The sequence below is a fragment of the Triticum urartu genome, chromosome 4A (genome assembly GCF_056163025.1).
Source record: "Triticum urartu cultivar PI428250 chromosome 4A, HENAU_Tu73, whole genome shotgun sequence".
Lineage (NCBI taxonomy): Eukaryota > Viridiplantae > Streptophyta > Magnoliopsida > Poales > Poaceae > Triticum > Triticum urartu.
In genome coordinates, this window is record NC_141876.1 from 613,535,067 (window position 1) to 613,544,670 (window position 9,604).

General features: G+C 46.5%; 3 protein-coding genes across 4 annotated transcripts; 2 read left to right on the forward strand and 1 right to left on the reverse strand.

The window, feature by feature from the left end:
- The first annotated feature begins 938 nt into the window (after positions 1-938).
- On the forward strand, positions 939-1,778 carry LOC125554442 (uncharacterized). Of its 2 annotated transcripts, XM_087519965.1 has the most exons (2): positions 939-1,038; positions 1,231-1,778. In XM_087519965.1, the coding sequence occupies exons 1-2, from the start codon at positions 939-941 to the stop codon at positions 1,776-1,778; spliced, it is 648 nt and encodes a 215-aa protein (XP_087376091.1). The 2 variants fall into 2 exon arrangements, with proteins under 2 accessions (XP_087376091.1, XP_048573952.1); XM_048717995.1 differs by having other exon boundaries at positions 939-1,778.
- A 2,044-nt stretch (positions 1,779-3,822) lies between these two features.
- On the forward strand, positions 3,823-5,325 carry LOC147977354 (protein FAR1-RELATED SEQUENCE 5-like). The gene has a single exon (XM_087521137.1). The coding sequence runs from the start codon at positions 3,823-3,825 to the stop codon at positions 5,323-5,325; it is 1,503 nt and encodes a 500-aa protein (XP_087377263.1).
- Positions 5,326-6,762: 1,437 nt separating this feature from the next.
- LOC125554441 (uncharacterized) lies at positions 6,763-9,604 on the reverse strand. The gene is made up of 9 exons (XM_087519966.1): positions 9,238-9,604; positions 9,007-9,158; positions 8,685-8,912; positions 7,990-8,599; positions 7,700-7,905; positions 7,413-7,613; positions 7,211-7,342; positions 7,020-7,132; positions 6,763-6,949 (listed from the first exon to the last, which is right to left on the reverse strand). Exons 1-9 carry the CDS (start codon positions 9,587-9,589, stop codon positions 6,763-6,765), a joined length of 2,181 nt encoding a protein of 726 aa, XP_087376092.1. The 5' UTR covers positions 9,590-9,604.

Below are 9,604 nucleotides of genomic sequence, written 5' to 3' on the forward strand. Positions count from 1 at the left end.
TTATTAGGATGCCTTTTCAGCTCTACATGCAGGCCCGCCTAATTGCATGCGAAACCGCTCTTGCCTAATCAACGCACAGGCTCGTTGCATGCAGGGGTTTTCACGGGGTAGGAACGAGGGAATTGAGGGGGAAGAGAACCCTCGTGAACGAGGCTGGGAGGGCATCAAAGAGAATTTAATGTTCCACGCCAATGTTTTGGAAAAATTTGAATTTTGTAAGATGATTTACACATCTACTAGACGGAGAGAGTACTAGTAGTACAAGGACTCCTTTGTTATTTATTTAGCTGACGGATTCCTTTCCTTCGATACATATATAGTAGTACTAGTATATATAATTAGGCTTATATGATTATACTTATCTATATTTATACCAATATAAAAAGACCCAAAGAGGCAGATCTAACTGATCTCGGCCATCGAACCAAGTCAATTCAACGACCTAGACTGCTCCAATGGCGAGCGTTAAACGTGTTTAACGTGTAATTAATAGCATGCCAAATATTACACTAATCACAAAATTAACACACAAATAATTGCATACCTAATATCCGCGTGCAATTAATATATTGCCTAAATATTAACGTGCATTGCACGTGCGCATTTACTAGTGAAAAAAGAAAAAAAACAACTTAATTTCCAGACACCACGTCCGATCGAATCTCGGAACCCTCGCCGCGGCCGCAGCTAGCCATGGCGAACAAGGAAAAGTGCGTGCGTGATCCAGCAAATTAGATCGTCCCTTTCCTTGTTTCCGATACGGGTTTTAGCCAGCAAGCTATATATATGTACACCCGCGTGTGAGTCTTCGTTCCTTCTCGTTCTCCCGAAAAGAAAAGAAAAAAACAGAGCCTTCGCTCGTTAGTTTCCGATCCATACACACCACGATCGATTGAATCTCGACCGGAACCCTCGCCGTCACGAGCCGTGGCGGGCCTATGGCGAACAAGGACCTCACCTTCCCACAGGTGGTCTTCAACCCCTCGACTCCGACCTACCGCCGGCACACTATCGCCTGGACTTCCACCTCGAACCCGCTGCTGCTCTTGGACGACGAGCCGCCGCTTCTCGATGAGCTGGACACCCCGACCGAATCTCTACCTCGCCGAGGCGGAACCGTCGCCGCCGCCGCAGCAGCCATGGTGAACAGATACCTCCCCTTCTTCCAAGGGGTGGTACTCAACCCGTCCACGCCGACCCACCACCCTGTCCCCGGGAACGGGAACGTCGCCGCCAACTTGGACGACGAGCCGCCGCTTCTAGAGGAGCTCGACATCGACACGGGTCTCATCTGGCGGAAGGCGGTCTCCATCCTCCACCCCCTCCGCTCCGTGGACCCGTCCCTCCACGCGGACGCCGACCTCTCCGGCCCCGTGCTGATCCTACTATCCTTGGCCCTCTTCCAGCTCATGGCCGGGAAGCTCCACTTCGGGATCGTCCTCGGCTGGGCCACCGCCGCGTCCTTCTTCCTCTACTTCATCTCCTCCATGCTGCTCTCGCCGGGACGAGGAGGCCGTGGCGACCTCAGCCTCTACAGGTGCGCCAGCCAGTTAGGCTACTGCATGCTCTCCATGACCATCTTCTCGGCGGTGTCTCTGTTCCTGCCGCGGGGCGGCGGGCTCATCTTCGCGGTGGGCATGGGGTTCGTGCTGTGGTCCACCAGGGTCTGCAGCAGGCTGCTGGTAGCTTCCGGCGGCCATGGCGATGAGCATCGGGGGCTCATTGCCTACCCGTGCTTCCTCGTCTTCATGCTCTTCTCCCTGCTTGTCATCTTTTGATGCTGTTTTTGGTTGGTATTATGCAAGAACATCATGATGATTATTATTATTATTATCCGATAATTGTTGTTCTTCAGGCGGCCGTTATTCAATTTGTTCCCTCTATTTGTGTGTAGGGGCTTGCTTCGGTAGACCACCCCCCCCCCCCCCCCCCCAACAAAACGTAGAAGGGTAGAATGGGCATACGGAAGAAACGTATGCCCACCTCGTATTGTACGGCTCTGCCGGGCATACGTATACGCGGTTGAAAAAAAAACTACCCATCTGGTCGCCCGCCCGCAAAAACTACCCACGATCTAGGCCCGCCCCCATCTTCTCGCCCGCCCATCTGGTTGCCCGCCCGCCGATCACGGTAGTTCCAAAGTGGCCGATCGCCGCCGCTGCGGATCGCCGCCGTCCGAACCCCGTCCGAGGCCACCCTCGCCATCCCAACGTCGCCTGTCGCCGTCCCAACGTCGCCCGTCGCCGCATCTCACCGTCGTCCGACGACGCGGACGTGAAGGGCCCGACGTCTGACACCGCCCTCGCCGCCCGAACCCCGTCCGACACCGCCCTCGCCGTCGTAACGTCGTCCGTCGCTGCATCTCACTGTCGTCGTCCTACGCCGGGGACGTGAAGGGCCCGACGTCTGACGCCGCCTCCGCAGCACTGTCGTCGAACGCCGGCGACGTCTACACCGCGGGCCAAGGTTTGTCATCTAAACCTAGCGGGCATGGGGCGGGCATGATGGATAGAAGTGAGGGCTAGTTCATGCATGTACTGATTTAGGGTTTAGGGTTCATCAAAACCTCCCGCCGCAGCGCCTCCTCTACGGACTAGGGCATGATTTACAGAACTAGCGTTGCTTTGGGCATGATGCATTGTACTAAACCTAACACACGATGTTTTGCAGTTCTGTGAGTTTGGCGTGTTGACATGGACAAAGAGTCAGCATTCGGGAGGGACGAGAATGGTACTGATAAGGTGACTAAGACCGATAACGATAATTTGAACGAAGATGATGACAGCAGCGACAACGATTCCGTCTCGTCATATGATATCTTACCTCCGAAAGATTTTGATAATAATGAACATGGCGCAAAGAGCGACAACGTAAGTGGCGTATATTTTGTTTTTATTTTTGAATTTGCAAAGTATGGCATGGCTAACTATATATTTTGTGTACAAATTTACAGGAAGATGTGGATGTTGACAATGTGCAATATAGTTGGCAGGAATCATTTGCAGATAACTTGAGCCAGGTTGGTTGTTAGATGTTGTACATCGATCAATAGTATGATTTAAATGATAGTAATTGACATATATATTTTCAAATGAATGTTGTAGGAGGAGTCAGATGGTCCTGTACTTGATGACGATGAGGGAAAGATTGATATTGAGGAGGCTCAAAGGGAGCAGAAGATGCTTGAGACACATTGGAAGGTCATGGCTATGACCTTTCGGTCGCAAGGGGATGCATACATATTCTACAACAATCACGCCAGAGAGCACGGGTTTAGTATCAGGAAACAGAAGGTGAAACGAGGTGCTTCGGGAATAATACGGTACCGGCGGTTTCTTTGCTCCAGAGCAGGGAGAAGGCAGAGCAAGTTCATAACCATGGAGGGCCGCAAGCGCAGGCTTAGACCGGAGACTCGTTGCGACTGCGGTGCACATATGGTGGTGAAGCTGGACAGAGAACGTGGTGTTTGGTTCGTCGCATCATTCGTGGATGATCACAACCACGCGATGGCTCGGCCCGACGAGGTTTGTTTTTTGTGGTCACACAGACGGATTGGAGATGGCCAGAGGGCGGAGATATTGGCGATGGAAGCAGCCGGGATAAGAAAGCATATTATAATGGACAACTTCATCAGCAGATATGGTTCGTACGATAAGTGCGGGCTTATCAGGAGGGACATTTACAATCTTTGTTGCAGAGAAAAAACGAAGCTCATTGCAAAGGGAGATGCAGAGACGGCAGTTGGCATTATGAGGAGCAGGAAGGAGAAGGACCCTGAGTTTTTTTGAGTATATGCGTGACAAGGAAGGGCGATTGAAGAGTATGTTCTGGTGCGATGCACAGTTGCGGAGGGACTATCAGGACTACGGAGATGTGGTCGTGTTTGATAGCACGTATAAGATGAACAGATATGGTATGCCGTTCGTCCCCTTTGTCGGAGTTAACAACCACCGTTGCACCACAGTGTTTGGTTGTGCCATCATTGCTGACGAGACGGAAGGGACATACGTGTGGCTGCTGCAGACATTTATGAAGGCAAACTATCAGGTGAAGCCAAAGTCAATAATCACAGACGGTGACGCTGCAATGATCCGGGCTATTCGGACTGTCCATTCAGATGTTTTCCATCGTCTTTGCTCCTGGCATATCGAGAAAAATATGCAAAGGCACCTGCATTACAAGTCACTGGATGAGTTCAGATCGCTCCTGTACTATGCCACCTCTCAAGCGAACTTTGAACAGAGATGGAAAGCTTTCTATGATAAGTGGAAGACGGATAGAACCGAAGAGTGGCTTGACAGGATGTACAGGAAGAGGAGACTTTGGATAGCTTCATATCTTTCCGATGGTTTTTTCCTTGGTATGCGAAGTAACCAGAGGAGTGAAAGCCTCAACTCCCGCCTTCACCTTCACCTGGACTACGGTATGACAATTGTTGATTTGGTGGTGCATTATGAGAACTGTATAGTTCGCCTGCGTGAGAACGAGGCGTACGATGACTGCGAGGCATTCCAGAAGGAACCACCGTCGGTTACTGAATGTAAGGCCCTTGAGGAGCATGCCGCCAAAGTATTCACACCTGCTAATTTCTACATCCTGCAAGATGATTTGCATAAGATGGGTCAGCTGGAGATATTTGAGACGCTCGTGGGAATTGGGCGTCAAACATTCATGGTGACATGGAAGGATAACCACAAGTTCAGGTACAATGTTGTTTATGAACCAGGTAACTCAAAACAAACTATTACATGCAGTTGTCTTATGATGGTTCGGAAAGGGCTGCCATGCAAACACATTCTGTTTGTTCTCCATCATCTAAACTTAACTGAAATACCAAAGTGTTGTGTCATGCATCGGTTGTCCAAACATGCGAGAGATGGGTTGCCTGTGCAGCGGAAGAGTGATATGTTTGGATGGGGTTGGTCAGGGCCATTGGAGAGAGAACGGTATAGTGCAATAACCATTAAAACCGCAGAAGCTGCTCATGTTGCAGCAAATGATCCCTTCTTGTACGACGAGTTGATGAAGTGTCTGGACAACATAATAGTGCAGAAAAAGATTTCAGAGGAGGAACTTATAGGAAGTAGAAGGTATGCTATGCTGAAGAAGGAGGCAAGTCAGGCGCAACAAGTTGAGCCTGGTATTGGTGATCCTCAGAAAGTTTCGACGAAGGGTGCACCTAAGAAGGGGCGATCGAAGGGGGGCCCCAACGTTACAAAGAATGGTAGGCCAAAAGATTTTACAGAGAAGAAAAGTGGTCCTTTGTGCAGTCTGTGTGGTCTCCCAGGTCATAACAAGGCTACATGCAATAAGAACGAGAAGTGAGTTGCAACCTTTTTATTTTTGTTATGTTGCTACTTTGATTTTACCAACTATATTTGCTCACCCATTTCTTTATGTTTTGTTCAGGAACTGGGCGTAGAGACGCAGCTTGGTTTGTAGGAAGAATAAAAGTGATCGCACGAGTCATGTCTGAATAACCTATGCTATTTTTATTCGCACATGTGTGCCAGGAAACTTGATTTGTACTGTTACGTGATGATTTGTACTGTTATGTCTGAATAACCTATGCTATTTTTATTCTCACATGTGTGCCAGAAAACTTGATTTGTACTGTTATGTGATGATTTGTACTGTTTCTATATGAAGTTTCAAAATTCTGTTTATTTGTACTGTTTGGAAATTATGTTTATTTGTACTGTTTGGAAATTATGTTTATTTGTACTGTTTCTATATGATTCCTAGGTGCATGCATGCAAAGATTGCGTACATTTTTTTAAATGAGTATATTTGTTCTGCACTTCCGTAAAAGTAAAATAATATTTTTTAAAAATATTCAGAAAAAAATATGCCCAACCACCATAGCCGGGCCCATAGTGGGGAACAAATCATACACCCAAATCAAGCCCGAAAGGGGCGACTCGGGCGGCTGATAGAGCCCACTAATGGGCCCGGCAACGGGGTCCGACGGGGCTGCGGGCAGTGTGATAAGAGAGGAGTTCGAAAGAGGGAGCGGAGGCAGCTATTTAAGTCGCTCCTCGCGCCCCTCCGCTTCCGAGGTGGGACTAAACTGGCGTGAGTTCGGCAGCGCGCGGGGGAGGGGAGTGGGCGTGGGCCGTGGGAGGGGGCGAGTGGCGCCCTACCTCTATGGGCCGAACTAGGCCGGCCGGTGACAGCGCCGAAAACGGCCTCATGAGCCCTGCGGCGGCCGCGTGCACTGAGGAAGGGGAGTGGGCGTGGGCCGGGGGAGGGGCCGAGTGGCGGCGTGCCTTCATTGGGCTGAACTGGGCCGGCCCGAGACAGTGCAAAATAGGCCTCCTGAGCCTTGCAGCGACCACGTGCAGTGTGGGGCACGATGGGGACGCCATTTTTAGTCCCACCTCGGAAGCCGGGGGGCGCGAGGAGCGGCTTAAATAGTTGCCTCCGCCCCCTCCACCGAGCTCCTCTCTTACGAAAGTGCAGAACAAATATACTCATATAAAAAAATATCATCACCCACAATGATGCAAATAAGAGTGTCACCGACAATGATGCAAATAAAAGTGACATTGAAAAATAGATATTGTAGCAAATACCGACCACGGCACATTTATTTAGTTGCGGAACATGCTAAACCATGACACATTACAATATAGAGATGATGTCTTAATATGAAAATTGTATTACAATATAGAGATGATGTCTTAATATGAAAATTGTATCAAGTACCGACAACGGCACGTTTATTTAGTGAAGATAATAGCCAACACCCCATCCTCCGACTCATTTCTTCTCCATGATCTTGAGGATCTTCTCTTTCACTACTTCCTTCGTGTTGCATTCTGAAAAAAGTATTTCAGCTAGAATGCGTCCCCTTGAAGCATTAACCTCATCTTGATCGAACTCAAATGTCCAATCATCTCCGTCCCAGCTTTGAACGCATTTCACCACGAAAAGACCACAAGAGACTCTGCAAGAAACCACAAGTCAATTATTGATGGATCATACAAGTACATACTAATTCAACATTTGCAACATACCTGTCTGTTTGTGATGGCATATCGTACTCCCTTATTGGCCAGGAAGATACGTCAGGATGTTTCGTTCCAATAAGAGCATTCACCTCGTTTGTATCATTAGCTATTTCTGCCCTCTGAAATAAAAATGAAAAATCCATATGAAGTACGTTTCGAATAACTATATATTGTTTTATGTATCGTTGTAAGCTTACCAGCTTAGCAATCTTTGCAAGAACTCTTTTGTTGCATTTACCAGTAGAGTTTAAAACTTGAAACTCTTTTTTCTTGTTGTGCATAAGAACTGTTATCCAATGACTTTCGTCCACATGAAAAGGAAAGTATGCCTACAACAAAGTTTATTCATGTTGGTGTACACACAGATGTATTACGAATGATCATACTAAACTGAAGTACCTTATCTTTGATGAAATACTCTTCAGTAACTCTAGACACCATTTTAGTTTGGTTTGTGAAATGATCCATAAAATGCCTCTTAGAGTTGTTAACCTTTCCATCACCACGAAGAATAAGCCAGTGGGACACCCAAGATGATAATATGTGACGGTCAGCACGAGGATTATGGGTCTGCATATGGTTGCAATAACTATTGATGACCTACAAAATAACATAACAGCAATACGCCTATTAGATAATTTATGTAAATGACATGTACAACTTAATAACTTAGTGCTAATACTTACACCGCCATGCAACCACTTTTTTGAAATGATGGCTTCAAGCATATCAGGTGTACATGTTTCCCTACCAATTCCCATCATGTGCACAACAGTTTTTCTGCAAAGCTTCTCCGACTCTGCCAGTGTCCGGATATAAACCTTCGCGGCCTCTATGTGATCCTCATTAATGTAATCAGTACTAATCATAGCAGCTCTTATACCAAATAGACCTAAAATAGTAAGAAACAATGAGTTAATAAAGTGTGCATGCAAGGACAGAAGTATGTTGCAAGAATAAATTACCTAGCACTTACTTTTCTTTGCACGTTTACGTCCACCGTTCTGAAGAAAAGGTGAAAGACAATATTTTGACCGTTTCCTCTTGCGTTTCCCATCATTCTCCTTTTCATCATTCTCCTTTTCATCATTCTCCTTTTCATCATTCTCCTTCCCATCATTCTCCTCAGTGCCATTTTCTTTCGCATTTTTAATACGGGTGTTCAGACTATCCATACTAAATTCCTCAGATTTATCGGCGCTAGACCCGTCTGACACTTCATTCATATTCTTGGGGGTTGAAGTAATAGCTGGAAAGTCATTCGTGTCTACCGTCGCAAGAGATGGGTTGGGAGAATTACCATTATCCTCAATAACGAAGGGGTCGCCTTCATCTCCTATACCAGGTGTGTTGTGATGCACACCTTTCTCACGCGCCAATTTATTCCCGTTCCCAGTGGTGAAGGATGCGTCCACCCTGTTGTCCATATCTTCTTTTGTAGGAGTTGATTGTACATCTGGCCAATATTTTGATGGACCATACTTCCCCACCCAGTCTTCACTATGCTCCACATACTCAATGTCATCATCAGACCCCTTGTTTGGCTTGAAGACAAGACCTTTCTTCTCCAGCTTCTCCACTACTATCTGCAATGACACATTAATTGCATTAACTACATGCATAAATTATGAATAATCCAATGTAAACTGAAGTACACATCACTCATATTACCTCAGCACATTTTTGAGGGAGAAGTCTAATTTCTTTTTGCATATCTTTGATGCATTTCATCACCTGATCTAATGTACTATCCCTGCTCGATGAAGCCTCATCTCTATTATCTTTCTTTTTGTGGGCACGATCTTCCTGCTCTAATTCTTGCTGTAATTCTTCCTCCGCCTTTCTTCCTTGTTGAGCAATTAATGTCTGCCTGTACTTCTCACTTATCACGTCATCAATCTGTAACAGGTAAAATCAATTAAAATTTCTCAACATATAAATAGTAACTTAAGTGCATGTAGTACGAAATAGTAACACATAAATAGTAACTTACCGTCCCATTACCACGGCCGTATGCCGTGTCGTACGCGTCACGCTTCTTAGCCTCATCTTCTGACCAATTAAGCATCAATGGATACTCATTAGCTAATGGATCAAATGCCTCATCATCCAGTGGCTGCACTTTCTCCCAAGACATGTACTGCATGAACATGAAGTATATTAGCAAAAAAAATTCACAAACTATAGTTCGAAAGAAACAAATATAACATAAGATTTAGCTGTAGGAGCGCAAGGTTTCCGATCGGCCAAGTAAATTTTGTAAGATCTGATAAGGTCTTTGTGATGCCTTCCACGCAAACGCGTAACGTAAATGCATTCCAATTATATGCTTTGATGGCCTCCACATCGTGCACTAACTTGTAATAAGCATTAGGAACTTCTATCGTGGACTGCGGTGCAAGAACCGTGCGTAGAAGAACCAGAACAATTCTACGGAGGAAATCATCATCGTATGTGCCACTGGCAACGATGTTCTCAATCAGGTCGTCTATCATCATTTCCCCCGTATTGGAATCTAAAAAGCGACTAGGCACCTTCACCTTCGCCTTTAACCCCCCTTTTCCTAGCGCTTTCATGGCATCTTTGCCCTT

Excerpts from the sequence above, each read along its gene's own strand:
- LOC125554442 (XM_048717995.1), top strand. The coding sequence starts at position 939 with ATGGCGAACAAGGACCTCACCTTCCCACAGGTGGTCTTCAACCCCTCG.
- LOC125554441 (XM_087519966.1), bottom strand. The coding sequence starts at position 9,589 with ATGAAAGCGCTAGGAAAAGGGGGGTTAAAGGCGAAGGTGAAGGTGCCT. Across the intron at positions 9,159-9,237 it reads GATCGGAAACCTTGCGCTCC|TGCAGTACATGTCTTGGGAG; the intron begins TACAGCTAAATC and ends ACTTCATGTTCA. Across the intron at positions 7,343-7,412 it reads AGTATTTCATCAAAGATAAG|GCATACTTTCCTTTTCATGT; the intron begins GTACTTCAGTTT and ends ACTTTGTTGTAG.
- LOC147977354 (XM_087521137.1), top strand. The coding sequence starts at position 3,823 with ATGTTCTGGTGCGATGCACAGTTGCGGAGGGACTATCAGGACTACGGA.